Source organism: Dendropsophus ebraccatus, chromosome 8, assembly GCF_027789765.1.
Source record: "Dendropsophus ebraccatus isolate aDenEbr1 chromosome 8, aDenEbr1.pat, whole genome shotgun sequence".
Taxonomy (NCBI): domain Eukaryota; kingdom Metazoa; phylum Chordata; class Amphibia; order Anura; family Hylidae; genus Dendropsophus; species Dendropsophus ebraccatus.
Genome location: NC_091461.1, coordinates 119582381 through 119605278, shown reverse-complemented (window position 1 = coordinate 119605278; position 22898 = coordinate 119582381). Strand labels below are relative to the sequence as shown.

Genomic DNA, 22898 nt, shown 5'->3' with positions numbered 1-22898 from the left:
CTGTATGTCCTACAGTCAGTGGAGTATTCTCTCCATTTTTCTGTCACCTCTGTGCATGTCAGGAACTGTCCAGAGCAGCAGCAAATCCCCATAGAAAATGTCTCCTGCTCTGGACAGTTCCTGACATGGACAGAGGGGGCAGCAGAGAGCACTGTGTCACACTGGAGAGAATACACCACTAACTGTAGGACATACAGCAGCTGATAAGTACTGGAAGACTGGAGATTTTTAACTAAAAGTAAAACATCTGTATAAAATTCTAACATCGGCTTATTTAAAAAATACTTTTTTTTCTCGAGTACCCCTTTAAGTATACATTACACAGGGTGCATAGTGGTTGGCACTATATAGGGGCAGGGGCAGAGCTAGGATTCACGGGGCCCAATAGCAAAATATTTTAAGGGCCCCCCTCCTCTACGCACAACACAAAGCACTGCGTGTATATATATATATATATATATATATATATATATATATATATATATATATATATAGTATCTGCTTTACTGCTCGTGCAAGGAGCTCTGCACATTTTCCTGTCCTACTTGATCACAGCAGCTGGAGAACAGAGATCAGAGGTTATCAGAGGAGATCTCTGTCTTTTGCCCGTTAACCCTTTTTTTTTGTGTTGCAGCGTATAAGTGAACATTGGGTCCCTTACAAGCTGCAGTACATAAGGGGTTAAGCAGAAGGACACATGCTCTTACCTTCTCCCCCAGGCCCCCCTCCTGCACGGGCCCCATAGCAACCGCCTGCCCTGCCTCTATGGTAGCTACACCACTGTAGAAGGGTCAGTATTTTTGGTAGGCACCAGTTTACATAGCAGAGTTGCAGTTCTAGGCTATGTTCACACTATGTATCTGTGCGGCTGTAGTTTTTACGTGGCTGGAAATGTGCGGCTGAAACTACGGCCGTGGGAAAAAATAGACATGCGGCTGAAAACATACGGTCATTTACTTGGAAATCTGGTTCAACTAAAAATAACAAATAAAATCTTTAGAAAGTGATGCAAACACCTCTGGATGCATCTGGGAAAGCAGGGGAACAGTTTACATGAATTGCTATTACCGGGGTTTGCGATCCTCTGCACTAATGCCGATGCCTCTCATGTTTAATATATTTAATTAATAAAACACATTTTCGTTGTAATAAAGTCCCTTTCGTTGTTCAATAATTAAATTTAAACGAATCCATCATTGTGCAATTAAATATACTGTTAAAATAAATATATATATATATATATATAAATAAATGTATATTTATATATCTATTTATTTTTTGACAGTATATTTAATTGCACAATGATGGATTCGTTTAAATTAAATTATTGAACAACGAAACTGATTTTATTACAACAAAAATGTTTTTAATTAATTAAATATTAATTAGTACAGGAAGCTCCATTAAGCCGTTAATTCATATTGCCGGAAATAGAGCATTCTGTACTAATCAATACTTTACTTCAATGAAAACATCAAATGTTTCTTCTAATTATGTTATCACAATAGCATTATTAGAAGAAACATTTAGAATTATATGTGCGCTCAGCTGATTGGCTGATCGGCTCAGCGCACATATAAAGAGCCGGTCCGCAGTACAGTTACTTCATTGTGCTGCGGACCAGCGAAGAGGACACATCAGGGTGAGTATAGAGCTCTCCCCACCCCCTCCCCAGCACTGCACCCATCCCAGTAAGGAAGGGGGGTCACTTAACCCCTTCCTTGCTGGGATGGGTGCAGTCTGACATCAGTCTGGCCCCCAAGGGGGATGCAATGCATCCTCCCTTAACCCCTTGGGGGCCAGACTGTAAGCAGCGATCTGTAAAGATGCTGCATACTGTAAGGTGCACAACACCGCTCACAATGATGGGTGTTGTGCTCCTGTTTGTGTGTTTTTTGTGTGTTTCTCCCTTTTTGTTTTTCAGATATCGGTATCCTGTGGATTACGTCGGATTCCATGGACTACGTCGATGACCAGAGGTTGTTTGGTGTTTTTTTTTAATAAAATGGTCAATGAGGGGTGTGGGGGTGTTTTTATTTGTCTTGTCTTTATTTCTTTACTTTATAGACTTAGTAGTGGAAGCCGTCTAATAGACGGAATCCATTACTAAGTCGGGGCCTGGTTATAAAAATAGGGGGGACCCTATGCGTTTTTTTAAAATTTTTATTTATTTAAAAAAAAAACGCATTGGGTCCCCCCTATTTTTATAACCAGCCGGGTTAAAAACCAAACGACAGCAGCCTGGTAACACCAGGGTGGGAAGAGCCATTGGTTTAGGCCCTCCCCAGCCTAAATCTTACCAGCCTGCTGCCACCCGGTCCAGGAGCGCCAATTTTGACGCTCCGGGACCACTGGCACCCAGCTCTTCCCAGTACCCCTGGTGGCATTGGGTACTGGGGTAATAATAGGGGGTTAGTGTTAGCCATTTTATACCGGCTAACACTAGGCCCCAACTTAGTAATGGATTCCGTCTATTAGACGGCTTCCACTACTAAGTCTATAAAGTAAAGAAATAAAGACAAGACACAAGTGAAAAAAATTTTTTTATTCAAATAAAAACACCCCCACACCCCTCATTGACCATTTTATTAAAAAAAAAAAAAAAACAACAAACAACCGCTGGTCATCGACGTAGTCCATGGAATCCGATGTAATCCACAGAATACTGATATCTGAAAAACAAAAAGGTAGAAACACACAAAAAACACACAAACAGGAGCACAACACCCATCATTGTGAGCGGTGTTGTGCTCCTTACAGTATGCAGCATCTTTACAGATCGCTGCTTACAGTCTGGCCCTCAAGGGGTAAAGGGAGGATGTATTGCATCCCCCTTAACCCCTTGGGGGCCAGACTGATGTCAGACTGCACCCATCCCAAGGAAGGGGTTAAGTGACCCCCCCTTCCTTGCTGGGAGGGGTGCAGTGCTGGGGAGGGGGTGGGGAGAGCTCTATACTCACCCCGATGTGTCCTCTTCGCTGGTCCACAGCACAATGAAGTCACTGTACTGCGGACCCGCGAATTATATGTGCGCTGAGCCGATCAGCCAATCAGCTGAGCGCACATATAATTCTAAATGTTTCTTCTAATAATGCTATTGTGATAACATAATTAGAAGAAACATTTGATGTTTTCATTAACCCCTTAGCGACCCATGACGTATCTGATACGTCATGGCGCCGCGGGGGGTGTTCAGAACGGGGTCCCGCCGGGACCCCGCTCTGAACGGCGCTGATCCCGGCTGACATGTGCAGCCGGGCAGTGCCTCTGTTAGCCGGCGTGGGTCCCGTTGCCGCGCCGGCTAATTAAGCACTTCAATGCAGCTGTCAAACCTGACAGCTGCATTGAAGTGCTTTATGCACACTATCCCTGGTGTCTAGTGGGTTCTTCTGGCCGGCCCGGGTCTCTATTTACCGGGAATATGAATTAACGGCTTAATGGAGCTTCCTGTACTAATTAATATTTAATTAATAAAACACATTTTCGTTGTAATAAAATCAGTTTCGTTGTTCAATAATTTAATTTAAATGAATCCATCATTGTGCAATTAAATATACTGTCAAAAAATAAATATATATATAAATATACATTTATTTATATATATATTTATTTTAAGAGTATATTTAATTGCACAATGATGGATTCGTTAGAATTAAATTATTGAACAACGAAAGGGACTTTATTACAAAGAAAATGTGTTTTATTAATTTGATATATTAACTATTAATGGCACCGACATCATTGCCGGCTATTTTTTTAAGTACTCCGTACGGACCGCCTGTCAATCCACGGCCGTGAATTTGCACAGTTCCGGCCGCAGACAATCGTCTTGTTCATTTTTTATGGGTCCGTTTACGATCGGGCCGTAGGCTCATACATAGTGTGCACTGTGCAGCCGTATATCGTATATTTTCCAGCGTACGCATGAACCGGAAAAAGTACATGTCTATTGGGTGCTTTAGCTCTGGCTGTCCAGGCATGATGGGAGTTGTAGTTGGAAGGCGGCAGGTTCCCCATCCCTGGCTGCTATGTATATGAATGAGATTTCCCTGCTACAGTATTTGTTGCTGCGATTCAGCACGGAAAATCCCCAGAAAATATATACAATATGGTGATATGGTATATGGTATAGAGCAGATGAGGTATATACCTGGTATACAGCTTAGCATCACTTACTTATTGGAATCTCTTTAGCTCCGTTTCCCATGTATTAGCGTAGGACTCCTCGGTGACATCTAATATATTTACAGTCCACGGTAGGAGGTAGATTATCCAATATATTCATATATATATATATATATATATATATATATATATATATATATATATAACTTCTCTATATACTTGTGCACAACCTGCCCTTCAGCACTAGGTTTCATTTCTAATGTACTGTATTAGATTATTCTATGGATGTGTATATATACAGTATATATTCAAAGGTCACATTATTGGGTTTCTCGGGGCGGTTTATCATCTACATGTATTCCAGCTGTAGGGTGCAAATGTAATGTAATATTCTGCTGCTGTATAATAAGATCGCGTGGAGACTATGGCCCTGTTCACATGGTGACTTTCCTCCTGCTGCAGCTCCAGTGATGAGATAATACATGTATGCGGATGGGATTGGACATTATCAGGCTATGTTGTAGATGGGGCATGCTGCGGGTAGTTTCCTAAGCCTCATGCATGTGCCGGAGCCATATGGATGGGACCCCTGCTGCATCTGTATACTGCTCTATGCCTCCATACAGCACCATATGATGGCGTTATCTTATCGCAGGTGTTTTCCTGTCTAGTTACAAAGTAATCCATAAAATTGCGTGCAATTAAAGGGCCAGCGCAGCCGCTAACTCTGACTGACAGTTTCCGGATGAGCATCTGGAGCTGTCCCAGATTCCGGATGCTTCTATAGGATTTTGTGCCAGAATTCTGGACAGTTAGAGGACATGTCCTATCATTTTCATGTACGGAAACCTATAGGAAAAATCCAGATGGGTATCCATGCCCAATATAATCCTATGGGTGAGGAAATCTATCGGAATTTCCTAATAAGAAAACAGTATACTCTGTGCAAAACCCTAGCAGTCAGGTAAAGGAGTACTTTCAAAACAACTGTTTTAGAAAGTTATAGAGATTTGTAATTTACTTCTATTTAAAAATCTCCAGTCTTCCAGTACTTATCAGCTGCTGTATACTCTGCAGGAAGTGGTGTATTCTCTCCAGTTTGACACAGTGCTCTCTGCTGCCACCTCTGTCCATGTCAGGAACTGCCCAGAGGAGGAGAGGTTTTCTATGGGGATTTGCTGCTCCTCTGGACAGTTCCTGACATGGACAGAGGTGGCAGCATAGAGCACAGTGTCAGACTGGAGAGAATACACCACTTCCTGCAGACATACAGCAGCTGATAAGTACTGAAAGACTGGAGCTTTTTAAATAGAAGTAAATTACAAATTTATATAACTGTCTGAAACCAGTCGATTTGAAAGAAAAAAAGCACCTCTTTAGTAGTTACTTTTAGTGCATTTATTTATTTATTTTTGCATTTTATGCAATTTTTTAAGATTTTAGTATGAAAGAAAAACGCACAGAGACCGTTGTGTGAATTCCCCCCAGCAGTGGGCAGGCTCCTCCGCTGTTCTGTATTCCGATCACAGGACGGTGTCACTATACATACAGCAAGTACAGACTGAATGATTCTCCCTTCGGCTTTAATCTCGTCTCCTCCGTGGATCCTCCGGAGCCCGCGCCACTTTAAGAGGATGAATTGTCAGCGACTGAAAAACCCAGCGCATTCTATTACCCGTCCTGAGCCGCGCTTAACAAAGTTGTAGTGGTTTGTTAACTTTGATGTTTTCTCCCTCCAGTGAGTGGATAAGTGAATGGTACACAGCTGGACGTAACCTGGTTAGAGATGCTTGATTTACACTTTAAGCGGCTCTGTAACCTGGACGGCAGCGACAAGCAACGTCTCCTGGATTGGCTCCATTTATGCATTTAAGATCTTAGTCAGACAATAAAGATGGAGAAGACTCTGTAAAGTCATAGGAGGCGGGCACCTAAACACCAACAAAAGTGCCACAAATTGTGGCAAATCTATCAATATTGTATGTGGCAGGATTCCATGTCACCTCTTAAAGGGGAACTATAAGCAGGTTAGAGAAATCTAACCCACCCATAGCCCCCTTATTGTGTATGGGCCGGCTGGGCATGCCTTCATCCTCGTCCATCATCCACGCAATGTGCACAATCACTAGAGACACTACTAACGTAACACTACAAAACACTTTATTGACACAAACACTGACTGACTGACACAGACACTCAGGCACAGGCTGACTGATTGACACTGACAGACAGACTGACACTAACTTATTAACACTGACTGACGCTGACTCACTGACACTGGCTTGCTGACTGACATACTCAGACACTGACTGACTGACGCAGACACTGACTGACTGAAACAGACACTGACTGACCGAAACAGACACTGACTGACATTGACACACTCAGACACATACACACAGCACTTACAGCTCATTCTTCTCCCTCTTCCTCTCTGTCAGGCTGCTCTCCACACTGTAAGGTTGAGAACCTTCAGGTCATGTGATCAGGTCCTTCACCCTTTTCTCTCTCTCTGTGCAGGTCCTGCTCCCTCTCCCGTGACTTCTGATGTTCAGCCCCTCACCCTGCATTACAGTGACTGGGCTAAACATTAGAACACCGGGCCCCTTTCCCTCTGTTGGCCCCTAGAGGCGCTGTGGGCCCTGTAAGCCCCGTGCTGACGTCAGCCCAGGGCATGTCTGTTACCTTCATCCTCAGAGCCGTTCCTGTGCAGTTTTATTGTATTCCTGTGTCTGGTGAGGCCATTTGGAGCAGTGCCCCATTCTCAGAGAGTTGACCTGCCCCTTCTAATGTTTATCAGTGGAGCGTGCCAGCCGGGCGGGGGACAGATAAGCACTCTGGGAATGGGGCACTGCTCCAAATGGCCGGACACAGGATTACATTAAAACTGCACAGGATAAAGGTAAGAGACATGCCTTCCTCTTCAGCGCCTCGTATGTAATAGGGGGCTATCAGCAGGTCAGATTGGTCTAACCTGCTGATAGTTCCCCTTTAACTCCCCGATATATATTTATATTTTGCACAGAAAATAGATGTGCTTCTAAGGCTCTGTTCACATAACATCCAGAGGTTGACATTGCCGGGAGAGTATGTGCCAAGTGGAAAGCGCCAGCAAATGCCTTTGTATACCATACAGTAGTATACAATCATCATAGACCATATTGACTCCAGATTGCTGGTACATTGGCAACCTGTCAAATATATAGGACAATTAAGTGGACCGGCCAAACTGTTCGGGTTCGGCAACGTTCTCCATTTGACCCCGTTCTTGTATTTGGATACAACCCAAGGGCTGCCAGGAAAACATGAATATTCCTAGGGCGGCATCAAACTTCTGCAGCAGCTGCTAGATTTATTTATTTTTTTTATTTTATTTAAAGGGAACCTATTACCATGAAAATACTATCAAATCTATTGGCACCATGTTACTGCAAAGGCAGTCTGTATCTTCATAAATAGACTAAGGGACAGGTAGACCTATCTAATTAGGACAGTTTGGGTTCTATTAGGCAGCCCAGTCAATTATGTAAACGAGCGCTGATCTGCTTATTTACGATCCTATTACACAGCTCGATGATCGTTAACCAAGGGGATATATATATATATATATATATATATATATATAATCATTAGTGATGTCTGTGCAGCCCTTGCCCTAAACTGTTATACATCACTTCTACAAGCTCCCAGTCTTCTCCTGCCCTTTGCTCTCTTCCTGGCTGCAGCTTCAGAGCGGTCTCTGAACTGACAGGCCGCTCTGCCAATCACTGATTAGGGCTGCCGCGGCCTATCACGTCAGAGACCGCAGCCACAGCGCCGGAGAGGAAGCAGAGGGCAGGAGAAGACTGTGAGTGTGGAGAGATAAATAAGAAGTCTGGTGAAAATTTTGTATTGTATTGCCCCCCAAAAGTTATACAAATCCCCAATATACACTTATTACAGGAAATGCACATGCAAAGTGTTTTTTTTCTCTGCACTTACACTGCATCAAGGCTTCACTTCCTGGATAACATGGTGATGTCACTTCCTGGATAACATGGTGATGTCACTTCCTGGATAACATGGTGATGTCACTTCCTGATCAGCTCTGGAAGTCGGGTCGTGACATCACCATGTTATCCAGGAAGTCACAGTGACATCACCATTTTATACAGGAAGTGACATCACAATGTTATCCAGGAAGTGACATCACCATGTTATCCAGGAAGTGACATCCCCATGTTACCCAGGAGGTGACATCACCATGTTATCCAGGAAGTCACAGTGACATCACCATTTTATACAGGAAGTGACATCACAATGTTATCCAGGAAGTGACATCACCATGTTATCCAGGAAGTGACATCCCCATGTTACCCAGGAGGTGACATCACCATGTTATCCAGGAAGTGACATCACCATGTTATCCAGAAAGTGACATCACCATGTTACCCAGGAAGTGAAGCCTTGATGCAGTAGTAAGTGCAGGGAAAAAAGCCCTTTATAAGCATTTCCCGTAATAAGTGTATATTGGGGATTTGTATAACTTTTGGAAGAAATACAATACTTTAATAAAAAAATTTCATCGAACTTCTCCTAATGTATAACAATTTATTCAATTGCTAGCCGTTGGCATTGCTATTACATGTAGCTATTACATGATTCACGGTCGATTTTGGTGTGTGAATATTTGACACGATCAGCCGATGATTCGGCCAATTATCGCTCCATGTCATAGGGCCCTTATAATTAGATGACAGGTTCTCTATGAGGCTATGTTCACACACCCTCCAATTGAGAATTGTTTTTATTGGACGGCCATCATCTAATGCAGGGATGGAGAACCTTCGGCCCTCCAGCTGTTGCAAAACTACAATTGCCATCATGCCCGGACAGCCAAAGCCAAGCTGGAGGGCTGAAGGTTCCCCATCCCTGATCTAATGGCAAATAACGGCATTGTGAGTGTGTGAACCTAGCCTGCAGCATACTCATGAAGACGGCGTCAGTCCCTCAGTGCTTTATTTTATTGTTGTTCCCCCAAGTTATTGTTATTCGTATTATTAGTCTCCTCCGCTATTCGTGTGCATCGGAGCCATGAAATCCCCCCACGCCCCACCGTGTCGCGCTGACTATCGCAGGTCCGTCGCTGGGTAAGTGAAGCGTACAGACCACTTTGCAATATTTTCTGGGACAATTGAAAAATAAATACAGTTCAATCTGCTAACAAAAAAGAAAAAAAAAAGTGCTTCCCGGGGCGTCCTGTGATATTTTCTAGTCTAAAGATGCAGCCAGTCGCTGTGTCCTGTGGGCACGAGGCTCTTCTTGGCCGCCACCGCCGCAGCGCTGATATAACACGCAGATTTTGCAGGCGTGTATTGGTGACAGAGACTAACAGACTGTAAAAGATGTGTTTTTCCCAGTTTCTCTACTAGGAACATAGCCCTGAAGAAAAAGCAGAATAAATAGGACAGCCTTGTCATATGGTGGCAGAGAGTCCAATCCCGACTGACCTCCGGCTGTTGTTTTAAAATTAACTACCAGCACCAGGCGCACGGAACGTGAAATTGGAATTTACCACTTATATGTCATTTATTCAGCGTCTGCTCCATTTTAAGTGCCCCAAGGTGGTATCCATCAGGGGTCTGCGCCGCCAGAGATATCCCGCTCATTTACAGATGCAGACAGTAATAGCCAGCAAAGAAAGGGTTACAGGACGACAGACAAGGGTAATCCTGACATAGGCGTGTAGTCATAGTACAGATAGCTGTGTGTCTATTATCTATCTATCTATCTCCTATCTATTATCTATCTATCTATCTATCTCCTATCTATCTATCTATCTATCTATCTATCTATCTATCTATCTATCTATCTCCTATCTATCTATCTATCTATCTATCTATCTATCTATTATCTATCTCCTATCTATCTATCTATCTATCTATCTCCTATCTATCTATCTATTTATCTATCTATCTTCTATCTATCTATCTATCTTCTATCTATCTATCTATCTATCTATCTATCTATCTATCTCCTATCTATCTCCTATCTATCTATCTATCTCCTATCTATCTCCTATCTATCTATCTATCTATCTATCTATCTATCTATCTATCTATCTATCTCCTATCTATCTATCTATCTATCTATCTATCTATCTCCTATCTATCTATCTATCTATCTATCTTCTATCTATTTATCTATCTATCTATCTATCTATCTATCTATCTATCATCTATCTTCTATCTATCTATCTATTATCTATCTATCTATCTATCTATCCATTTATCTATCTCCTATCTATCTATCTATCTATCTATCTATTTATCTTCTATCTATCTATCTATCTATCTATCTATCTATCTATCTATCTATCTATCTATCTCCTATGTATCTATCTATCTATCTATCTATCTATTATCTATCTATCTATCTCCTATCTATCTATCTATCTATTTATCTATCTATCTTCTATCTATCAATCAATCTATCTATCTATCTATCTATCTATCTATCTATCTATCTATCTCCTATCTATCTATCTATCTATCTATCTATCTCCTATCTATCTATCTATCTATCTATCTATCTATCTATCTATCTATCTATCTATCTATCTCCTATCTATCTATCTCCTATCTATCTATCTATCTCCTATCTATCTCCTATCTATCTATCTATCTATCTATCTATCTATCTCCTATCTATCTATCTCCTATCTATCTATCTATCTCCTATCTATCTCCTATCTATCTATCTATCTATCTATCTCCTATCTATCTATCTATCTATCTATCTATCTCCTATCTATCTATCTCCTATCTATCTATCTATCTATCTATCTATCTCCTATCTATCTATCTCCTATCTATCCATCTATCTATCTATCTATCTCTCTTCTATCTATCTGTCTCCTATCTATCTATCTCCTATCTATCTCCTATCTATCTATCTATCTATCTATCTATCTCTTATCTATCTATCTATCTATCTATCTATCTATCTATCTATCTATCTATCTATCTATCTATCTCCCCCCTCACTGTGCCAGCAACTTAGATGGCCCCATAGACTTATACAGTAAGTTCCTCTTGGTCACATTGCACATTGAGTTGAGAAAGAACGGTCAGAGCCCGACTGATAAAAACGTCTCACTTGCCTTTATGACAAGTCAAAAGTTTTTACAGCGCCCAGATAAACGTTGGCGCAGCTATGCTGAGATGCAGGTCTGAAGGATTTGCTGTCCAGCCATATCAGTGATTCCCAGCAAATTCATTGCATGTCTGAACTGGAAAATACCAATTTATACCCATCTTCTGAGGATGGTTCTGAGCTGGGAAACATGTCGGCAAGTATAAAGAACTGCAGAAGAATCTGCTACCTTCCCACAATGTCATATTATGACAGTTTTACGGCCATCACCAAAATTGCCAATTATGCAAACGGACATAAAAAGAAGTTGTGTGAACATAGCCTTTCTCTGCATACTCTGACTGGTACATACTGTGATTCCCTGAAAATAAGGCAGTGTCTTATATTAATTTTTGCTCCCAAAGATGCACTAGGTCTTATTTTCAGGATATGTTATTTTTCTATGAAGAAGAGTGGAAGGATTCACATGTCACATGCACAGCAGGGACAGAGCGTACAGTATGGCAGCTTCCAGCCACCAGGGGGAGCTCACCACAGCACACTGGTACAGCACAGCAGGGACAGAGTGTACAGTATGGCAGCTTCCAGCCACCAGAGGGAGCTCACCACAGCACACTGGTACAGCACAGCAGGGACAGAGCGTATGGTATGGTGGCTTCCAGCCACCAGAAGGAGCTCACCACAGCACACTGGTACAGCACAGCAGAGACAGAGTGTACAGTATGGCAGCTTCCAGCCACCAGAGGGAGCTTACCACAGCACACTCATACAGCACAGCAGGGACAGAGCGTATGGTATAGTGGCTTCCAGCCACCATGGGGAGCTCACCACAGTACACTCATACAGCACAGCAGGGACAGCGTACGGTATGTCGGCAGGCGATGGGGTAACAGCAGGCTGTTTGCAGCTCTACGTCTGGTGGTAGGGGACAGTGAGGATGGCGGCAGGCGTTGGACCTCTTGATGCCTTGCCTGCTCATTTACAAGTGACGGCAGCGGAAGCGAACATCAGGGCTGGCGTCAGGTGACGGTCTTGATGTCCTGCATGCAGCTGCTCCGCAAAGGACGGTGAAGGAGGGGGACAACAGTAGCGAGCCAAAATAAATCCAAGTCGCATGTCCTGGTGTTCTGTGCGGCGGCCATGCTTCCAAACAAAAAATTTGTTAGGTCTTACTTTCGGGGGAGGCTTTAGATTTAGTAATTCAGCAAAACCTCTACTAGGTCTAATTTTCAGAGAAACAGGGTAGTTACACTGTGACCTGACCAACACTATGACAAGTCTTCTTCTTTCCATGGTTTAAGTTACTGTGTTCTTCGTCTATGTGGCCCAAGGTCGGGTGAGGGGTCCAGATGAATGGGTTCTCCCCATGTGCCATATATCAGTGCCAGAGAGGGAGGACTGGGAGGAATTAGGCTCTAATGTTCATACTGCAGCTCATGTTAATTCTTCTGGTGATGTATGGACCTGTCTTATATCCGGGTGCTGGAGTCCGGTCTGAGAAGGTGGATTGGTTTTATTAGTGACGCTCTTTTTAGACAGTCACTGTAGTGATAGCAGATAATGATTAACTTTCTAACTGGGTAGACAGTTTTCATATTGGCCAATGGTATTAGGAGGGTAACAAATGCTACCCCCTTCCACCATAGGGAGAAAGGCATAGAACTCCATAGGGAGGGCTCAGACCCATCTTTGCTGTGTTGTCTCCTTGTCTATGCGCACTATAGATTATGCTTTAGGCTATGTTCACACTACGTAAAAGCATGGCTGTTGGTGCCATCGGCAAGAACAGTCGTACTTTGTACGGTGTGGAACACTGCCATTACTGCTATGGGATCCCGGCCGGAGCGTTTACACATAGTATACGCTCCAGCTGAGATCCCATACCGGCACTGCAAAGAACTGACATGTCAGTTTTTTGCGGCTGCAATTCAGTGAATTGCGGCCGCAGAAAGACCTGTCAGTTCACACAATGAAGCGAGCGGCTCCGTCCGCTTGCTTCATTGTGTCCTATGGGGAGTTCTGATGCGGGCGCACGCTGATTCTTATCAGAACACTGTGGCCAGAAAGATCATCCGGCCGGTACTTAAGTACCAGCCGGAATGATCTTTGCAGAGACCGGCCGTTCCGTGACCGTTCACACGTAGTGTGAACATAGCCTTAATCTGCACCTGCAAACACTAAGTGAACTTTAATAATGATGAGTTATCCTTCATATGGGTCATCAATACCAGATTGGTGGGTGGTTCATCAAAAGAAGACCCTACAACATATACTGTATCTCCCAAGCTAGTTGGGTAGGTGGCCAGGAGTACTCACTGATCTGATATTGATATCTTATCCTAAGGACAGGACACAAATTTAACACTCTTAGAAAACCCCTTTAAATTTCAAATTGTGAGTGCAAACTTCAACCTTTCCATAGCCAAGCGAAGAGTCAATAAGAGAGAAGGAACTATTGTATACGCCATTCCCCTCTGGTGCTAAGTTTTGCCACTTAGGAAGGAGTTGCCTATTTTTTGTTTTCCCCTACACACCTGGGAATAGTCTATGAGTTTGGTTTTTCTGTAGAGATCTTATTTATTCATGAACAGTAGAGTTGAGCTCTAAAATGCTCTAGTGCTTTTTTCACAGGTTGAGCGAGTACCCGACTTGAGTAACAAACTTAAAATCAGTGGACGACTTGAGCATTGAACCCCCTTAGGAGAGCGTAGGGTGCCTGGTTGAATCATTATATTTTTTTTTCATTCTATTTTTTGTATATTTTGTTCCTTGAAGGGATGTTTAAACAAAAAATACAAAAATTACTACTAAAAAAATTAGAACTTTGGCGGTATGCCGTCAATTGTAGGAGATATAACCGACGGTCAAACGATCAGTTATTGATGGTTTATGGCCACCTTCACCCGAGCACTCCGATGCTTGACCAACACTAATGAGCAGTCAATAGTTTTTTTTTGGATTTGCCATAAGGTATCTGGTGGGTCAGTTGTCACCCTGAACGTTGTTGTATATGAAGCAAGTGACAACCGTTTTTCTTCTTTTATAGTCGAGCACCTCCTTCAACAGAGACACCATGAAAGCCGGCACTGGCAGGAGGTTTCTTGGCGGTCTTCTGGACAACTCCTCGTATTGTTACACTTTGGAGGTCTCCTTCTATAGCTACATGCTGAGCGGAGCCGCTCCGGCCATTCCTTACACCGAGGAGGCCTGTATCCTTTTCTAACAATAATCTGACATGGAAACCTGGTGAGGAGAAACACAAGGTAAGGAGGTGAATCCAACCAGACTGGATTCACTAAGGAAAGTTTCCCAATATATTCATGAGGTATAATTATTCCTCTGTATTTAATAATAGTCTGAAAAGACATCGTACTTCTTATCTGATGTTTTTAGATACTTTAAAGTTTATATAATTGATTGAAGATGTAAGTTGTATCATATGGCTAAAAGGACTGACTCACCCTAACAACCATATGGATCTCATACTTGGGGCCCGCTTCTACTGTGTGCATCAGAACTGCATATAAAAGCTTCTTCTTGGTTGGACCCAGCAAGTCCATGTATTACATTAGACACCAGTAACTTGAATCGCCAGCATATACATTTCCCCTGCAAATATGCGCATCAAGGTTTCCCATGCCTGTTATAAATCAATAAATTAGAGAATATAGATACCTTTCCATAGGTTTGGGCACCAAATGGGCCGGATTGGCCATCTGGCATTTCGGGCACATGCCAGATGGGCCACTCCCCTGCTTGGGCCGGTCTCCTCCTCCTTGATCTACTTTGCGTCCTGTCTGTAGAGGACTGTGTAGTACAGATACATATTAGTGCTCCTTGATGCAGGGGGCGCTGGCAGGGCCTCTAACCTACACTCTATACACTGCAGATTCTTTCCTGGACAGCTAGGCACACAGTTTGTGCAATGAATGGAACTCTCCTTTGCACTTTTTCTGTTTCTTACTGTCCTGCAGTCTGGGCAGGAGAAGGAAGGGTGTGGGGTATGTATGTGTATATGCAGTGTGCCAGTGTGTATATGGATATGTATGTGTATATGCAGTGTGCCAGTGTGTATATGGATGTGTATGTGTATATGCAGTGTGCCAGTGTGTATATGGATGTGTATGTGTATATATGCAGTGTGACAGTATGCATATGGATATGGATGTGTGTGTGCAATGTGTGTCAGTGTGTATGTGGATATCTATGTGTATATGCAGTGTGTGTCAGTATGTATATGGATGTGTATGTGTATGTGCAGTGTGTGTCAGTATGTATATGGATGTGTATATGCAGTGTGTCAGTATGTATGTGTATATTCAGTGTGTATATGGATGTGTATGTGCAGTGTGTATATGGATATGGATGTGTATGTGCAGTGTGTGTCAGTATGTATATGGATGTGTATGTGTATATGCAGTGTGTCAGTATGTATGTGTATATTCAGTGTGTATATGGATGTGTATGTGCAGTGTGTATATGGATATGGATGTGTATGTGCAGTGTGTATATGGATATGGATGTGTATGTGCAGTGTGTATATGGATATGGATGTGTATGTGCAGTGTGCATATGGATGTGTGATTCTTGCATATGTATTATGCTGTAAGGGTACAGTATAAACTGGCAGATATTTGCTCATACCAGCAAGTGGGCCTGTACACCTTTAAATGCCAGGCTCTGGTTAGGGGTACAGGCTGGGCGTGTAACACAAGAACAATGGTGGCACATACCCCTAATCTTATATTACAACATAACAAGCCCAGATTTCTATAAACTTCTATAAAGTACAAGAATCTTTTACACGTTTTTTTAAACTTTTACAAAGAGAATCCTATTCAGCCTCTGTATATTATAGAACTGGATATTATCAATCTTCATCCTCCTGGAAGGAAGTGATTTTTTTCCTGCACCATTTGCAGCCTGCGAGGGATCAACCCGGCTTATGCAGATCAGCGTTTATCGGGTAGACGTTCTACACCTCGTCCGTCCACAGCCATGTAGGAGATCAGGCAGATTACAGGAAGCCTGGATTACAGCAGGTTATGAATGACCCCGCTTAGCAGGGATCAGCAGATCAGGCAGCTGTGCAGCCAATGTCTCCCACCAACTCCATCAATGAGAAGCAGATTCCGGGCCGTTAATTTGATTAGACCCTTCCCGCTCCCGTATCTCTGCCTGTCGGAGTCATTTCTCTTCAGCATTTCATGTCCCAGCGAAGATAGAGTCACACGAGCTGAGAATCATAGCAGCCAAAATGTATCCGGATTAAATCTCCATTTCTGTCTGACATGTAATATCAGATCGCTGGAACGTCTTCTGTTCTGCTATTTACGGCCTATAGGAACGTTCCTTAAAGGTTTCTTGTTATTTAGTGGACATAAAAATCAAATGAGAAATGTTCTGCTATTATCCCTGAGTGGGAATAAGGAATGAGACCTGTGTGGTGGTGGAAGAGAGACCGTCCATATGTATAGTGGGAGCATAAGCAGTAGAGACGAAAGCAGCTTAAAGGAGAAGTCCAGCGAAAATTTTTATAAGGGTATTGTATTGCCCCCCAAAAGTTATACAAATCCCCAATATACACTTATTAAGGGAAATGCTTATAAAGGGCTTTTTTCCCTGCACTTACTACTGCATCAAGGCTTCACTTTCTGGATAACATGGTGATGTCACTTCCTGGATAACATGGTGATGTCACTTCCTGGATAACATGGTGATGTCACTTCCTGGATAACATGGTGATGTCACTTTCTGGATAACATCGTGATGTCCCTTCCTGGATAACATCGTGATGTCACTTCCTGGATAACATGGGGATGTCTCCAATATACACTTATTACAGGAAATGCTTAAAGTGCTTTTTTCCCTGCACTTACTACTGCATCAAGGCTTCACTTCCTGGATAACATGGTGATGTCACTTCCAGGATGAAATGGTGATGTCACTTCCTGGATAATATGGTGATGTCACTTCCTGGATAACATGGTGATGTCACGACCCAACTCCCATAGCTTAACCCAGGAAGTGACCTCACCATATTATCCAGGAATTGACATCACCATGTAATCCAGGAAGTGAAGCCTTGATGCAGTAGTAAGTGCAGGGAAAAAAGCTCTTTATAAGCATTTCCCGTAATAAGTGTATATTGGGGATTTGTATAACGTTTGGAGGGCAATACAATACTGTGATAAAATTTTCACCAGACTTCTCCTTTAAGTCCGATTGTTCGCCATTTGATTACCAGTGGCTGAAAAAGTTGGATGCAGCCGTAGAGGGTCGGGAAGAACTTGTATGCAGCCATAGGACATAGGCCGTATCCATATTATCCAGGCAGCCTTATGGCTGCATCCAGCTTCTTCAGCCACCGGTAATCAAATGCCGAACGATTGGACTCCAGCATCATTATAATCTTCCAATTTAAACGACAATCATTTAGTGTAGATGCGGGCAATGATCAAACGATCAATGAGAAATCGTTGATGCGCCGTTGATCGCTGATTTTGTTCTGACACCAAAGTCATCGCTAGTTGTTTGCTAATCGTTCCGTATAATTCCGCACTGTTCCCTCATTTGCTGGAGGAAACGATTGTGGTAAAGACTATCGTTCTGTGTAATACGGTGAACGATTTCACGCAGTTCTCGTCTGCGATCAGTTATCATTAAACATTAAAAATTGCTTAGTCTAATAGGAACCTCACTCTCCTGCATTACAGAGTGCATAAATAGCCTGCCAGGGACTTGTTAACGTGAACTGTCTCATAAACTGGGGGGGTGAGGGGGAGACGGAGTGATCAGCATCTCAGAAGAGCTGTAAGTTCTTGTAATGCACAAAATAAATCCTTGGCAAATTCCAAAAACAAGGTGTTATAAAGGGGGGGAAACCACCTGGTCTAGAAGGGGTTAAAGGGGGGGGGGGTAAAAGAATTCAAATAAACTGGTGACAGAAGTTGCCGGAGATTTGTAATTTACTTCTATTAAAAAAAATCTCCAGTCTTCCAGTACTTATCAGCTGCTGTATGTCCTGCAGTAAGTGGTGTATACATTCCAGTATGTAAAGCAAGAGAGGTTTTCTATGGAGATTTGCTGCTGCTCTGGACAGTTCCTGACATGGACAGAGGTGGCAGCAGAGAGCACTGTGTCATACCGGAGAGAATACACCACTTCCTGCAGGACATACAGCAGCTGATAAGTAGTAGAAGACTGGAGATTTCTTAATAGAAGTAAATTACAAATCTCTGGCACTTGCTGGGACCAGTTGATTAATCTTTATTTTAATTTTTTTTGGTGAACAACCCCTTTAAATGGGGGTTATTTGTATCTAGCTAAACCTAATTAAATGTAAATCCATAGGAGCAGGTTTATGGATTTGGCTGATATGAGTAATGCCCCCGCGTTGACTCTCCCCCCGGTGATATACGAGCGCGGCGGCCATTGTCTACTGAAGTTAGCGAGAAAAGCTTTGCATTAAAACAAATAATGTTAAATAATAAATTTGGTTTTACGAGAAACAAATTACCTTCATTTCTCCTTTAAAAGAAAATGCCAGAGAAATGTCAGCCGTAATAAAATGTCTCCTTCATGAAAGATCGCTTTGAATATTTGACGAATGTATGTATGGAAATGTCTCCACCATTAGACGGAAAATTAAGTGAATTCATATCTGGGACTCCGGGACATTGCTATGCGGCTTGTCCCATCCGCGTGGTTAGAATGTCTCACAGGGATGACCGTTGTATAGGATTCTATAGGGCAGAACCAAAACGTACACAGCTCTATTACCACTTTCAAGCTTACTGATATTAGGTTATAAGTATTATGTTCGTATTGAGCATTTTTCAATTATCAATTGCTCGAGTAACAAACTCCATTGGAATCAATGGGAAACTTGAGCATTTAAAGTGTAAATATCGAAAAGTATCAATAATACAAGAGATTTTAAGAAACTCTATAATAGGTATTATTAAGCAAAAGAGTTTCCTTCTGTACTCAAAAAAAGCTGTTTTCCTACCTTCCCATTACTGCAGAAGAAACAGGATTTCTGTGTCCATTATGGTCTATGGAGAGGGGAGGGGCTGCGGGGATAAGTGAGCACGGAGAGGAGAAAAGGCAGCTCTGCACAGCACATCATACTGCAATCTTCTCTCACCAAGCTCCCAGATAAGCACTGACCATTTCTGAACTGTGAATCCAGCGTTTTATGTGGCCAAACAGTCTCCAAACTGTACAGCTGCTTGTCTGCTCTCCCTGCTTACTCATCCCCCTCAGCCCCTTCCCCCTCCATAGGTTATAATGGACACAGCAAAAGTCATCTTTCATTTGCTCCTCTGTAATGAAGACGACTTTTCCTGATAACGAGCAGATAAGCAGTGGGGAAGAGGTGGGGGCTGGGAAACAGCTTTTCAAGTACAAAAAGAGGTTATTTTGCTTAATAAAACCTATTACAGAGTTTCTAAAAATTTCTTGTACTATTGATTTTTTCTTTAAAATATAAATAAATATATATATATATATATATATATATATATATATATATATAAAATAACTGACAGCTACACTTTAAATGTTTTTTTTTTCCTTCAAATCGACTGGTTTCAAAAAGTTCTGCAGGAAGTGGTGCATTCTTTCCAGTCTGACACAGTGCTCTCTGCTGCCACCTCTGTCCATGTCAGGAACTGTCCAGAGCAGGAGAGGTTTTCTATGGGGATTTTCTGACAATTTAGTGTCAGAAAATGCTAGAGATTTGTAACTTACTTTTATTTAAAAAGTTTTCCAGTACTTATCAGCTGCTGTATGTCCTACAGTACATATCTATGTCTATATCTATGACATACAGCAGCTGATAAGTACTGGAAGACTTGAGAATTTTTCTTAACAGAGGTAAATTACAAAATATCTGGCACTTTATGACACCAATTGATTTTAAAGAAAAAAAAATATTTTACTGGAGTACCCCTTTAAGATTTTTAAATAGAAGTAATTTACAATTCTGTATAACTTTCTGAAACCAGTTGATTTGAAAGTTAAAAAAAAAAAAATCAGAGAATACGCCTTTAAATCCTCAGACCACCATTGATTTCAATAGGGTTTGTTTCTCGAAGATTTTTTTCCCTCTGGAGTACCCCTTTAATGTATTGAAGTGTCACTGTAATCCATTGGTTTCCTGTAGTAAGGTTAGGGTGGAAACAACTTTATTTCTTCTATGTGTCCCTGATAACCTGGAGGAAAACCACTGACTGGGGAGCGATGGGTTAATTCCGAGTAAGAGAAGCCGGAGCCGGCGGCAGTGACGACTATTTACTTTTCCCGGCTTGGCATACATGGAAATTGTGTTATCAAATGTTCTGTCTGATCCTGTCAGGTTTATAGCGATCGCTTCAAACAATTTAATGTTGCTGAAAGCATACAGTTACAAATTACAGACTTTTAAAGTGATTTTGCGGTGATAATGCTGTCAGCCTGTAATACGGCTTCTAAAAGGCGCAGTGACGATCATGACACGCCGGCGCGAGGATGGAGGCGCCCCCTTCTCAGCTTCTGCCTTTGTTTCTGTATTGACATATATATATATATTTTTTTTTAATTATTTTCGGTCGATCATCTCCAGTGTTCGCTCACATGTTCGGCGCAGCTCCTGGATGACAGGACGTCACGGGCAGCCGCAAGGCATTCTGGGAGGGAGATAGAAACGGAAAAGTGAAGTTGGTTACTGGCTGGGCTGGTCTTTTATCATGAGCATGATGATTTAAAGGGATTGTACTGGATTACAAAAACATGGCTGCTGCGATATAGAATCAGGGCCACATGTGTCCTGTCTGGTAAAGAAGCTCGGCTCCATTAAAGGGATATTCCATACAAACATAACCTTTGCTATGTTGCTGCCCACAGTGAGACTAACAATTCCTTCCATACTTGTTATTATATATTCAGTCTCCTTCCCCCAGTTCTCAGCTGCTGCTTTCTGCTGAAGACACAAAAATCTGTGAGTGAGCTTTTCTCTCTGTCTCCCCCTCCTCCCCCCTCCCTACTGAGATGTAAACAAGTCCCTGACAGGCTTTATCTGCAACATTGTAGCTTCTTTGTAATGCTGGGAAGGTTAGGCTGCACTAACCACATTCATATGTTCCGTGTTTTGCACGGAGCGCAGACGTGGAATGCCTGTAATGGACCCCCCCCCCCCCTCCCCGGCAGCATCTGTGATGAGATGCTGGAAGTGAGAGAATTGTATGCATATACGCCACACTGTAATGAAGCAGCCGTGCGGCGCTGTCATTACAGTGTGGCGTATATCAGAGTCCGTTACTGGCATTCCATGCCCTTGTTTCGTGCACAACACGGAACGTATGGATGCAGAACACGGAAGGTCAAGTTGCTGAAGAACTCACTGTGATTAATCCTCACAGCATTACAAAGAAGCTACAATGTTGCAGATACAGCCTGCCATGGACTTGTTTACATCAGCGTCTCAGAAGGGAGGGGGGAGGAGGGGCAGACAGAGAGAAAGGCTCACACACAGATTTTTGTGTCTTCAGCAGAAAGCAGCAGCTGAGAACTGGGAGAAGGAGACTGAATAGATAATAACAGGTATGGAAGGAATTGTTAGTCTGACCATGGGCAGCAACATATCAAAAGTTATGTTTGAGTGGAATACCCCTTTAAAGTGACTAGACTGCTATGCTGGGAGTACAGGAAGGATCTTGCTGTGCAGATGCCAGTAGATGTGGTTGGGCACTATATGGACATGCTGCTGTTAGGAGCTGCTTGGTTATGTACAATAATGGATTCATGGGATTTATTTAAAGGGGTACTCCAGCGTGGGGGCTATTTTGGGATCTGGCCAGGGAGGAGGTGACTGAGAGAAAAGATGTCCACTCACCTCCCTGGATCCAGCGGCGGGTCCCGTATCTCGGCGCTCCGATCCCCGGTTCCCGGCCGCTTCCTGGTGTCTGACGCGTGCTTGAGGCGTGATGTCTCAAGTCCGCTCAGCCAGTCAGTGACAGAGGCGGGATCCGAGACGTCACGTCTCGAGCCCACGTCAGACACCAGGAAGCGGTGGGGAACCAGGGATCGGAGCGCCGCGATACGGGACTCGCCGCTGGATCCGGGGAGGTGAGTGGACGTCTTTTCTCTCAGCCACCTCCTCCCCGGTCAGATCCCAAAATAGCCCCCACGCTGGAGTACCCCTTTAATGATAGATTTTAAAGCCATAACTAGTGTTGAGCGGACTTTCTGAACTGTTTGGGTCCGGCAACATTCTCCAAACTTAAACGTTTAGCGATTGATTACCGGTGGCTGGAAAAGTTGGATGCTGCCCTCTTCTCCGGCCACCAGGAGCCAAACACTGAGGGTTCAGGTTCAGACAACAGTTTGTTGAAGGGGTTATCCAGCGCTACAAAAACATGGCCACTTTTCTCTTGTCTCCAGTTCAGGTGCGGTTTGCAATTAAGCTCCATTTACTTCAATGGAACCGAGTTTGAAACCCCGCCCAATCTGAACACAAGAGAGGGGGAAAAGTGGCCGTGTTTTTGTTGCCCTGGATAACCCTTTTAAGTCGGCCTAACACCAATCATAAAGATTTACAGGAAACAACAGAAAATAACAATTTCATCAATAAAGATCTTATAATAGTCGGCGACTAG

At 42.8% G+C, this 22898-nt stretch overlaps 1 protein-coding gene across 3 annotated transcripts in view; it reads left to right on the top strand.

The window, feature by feature from the left end:
* Positions 1 to 22898, top strand: part of LOC138799868 (cytosolic carboxypeptidase 6-like) — a 291975-nt gene that overhangs the window by 189991 nt on the left and 79086 nt on the right. For all 3 annotated transcript variants that reach the window (XM_069981583.1, XM_069981584.1, XM_069981582.1), the window contains one exon: positions 14306 to 14468. In XM_069981583.1, the coding sequence (XP_069837684.1) occupies positions 14306 to 14468 (163 nt within the window). The remainder of the gene's footprint in view (positions 1 to 14305; positions 14469 to 22898) is intronic.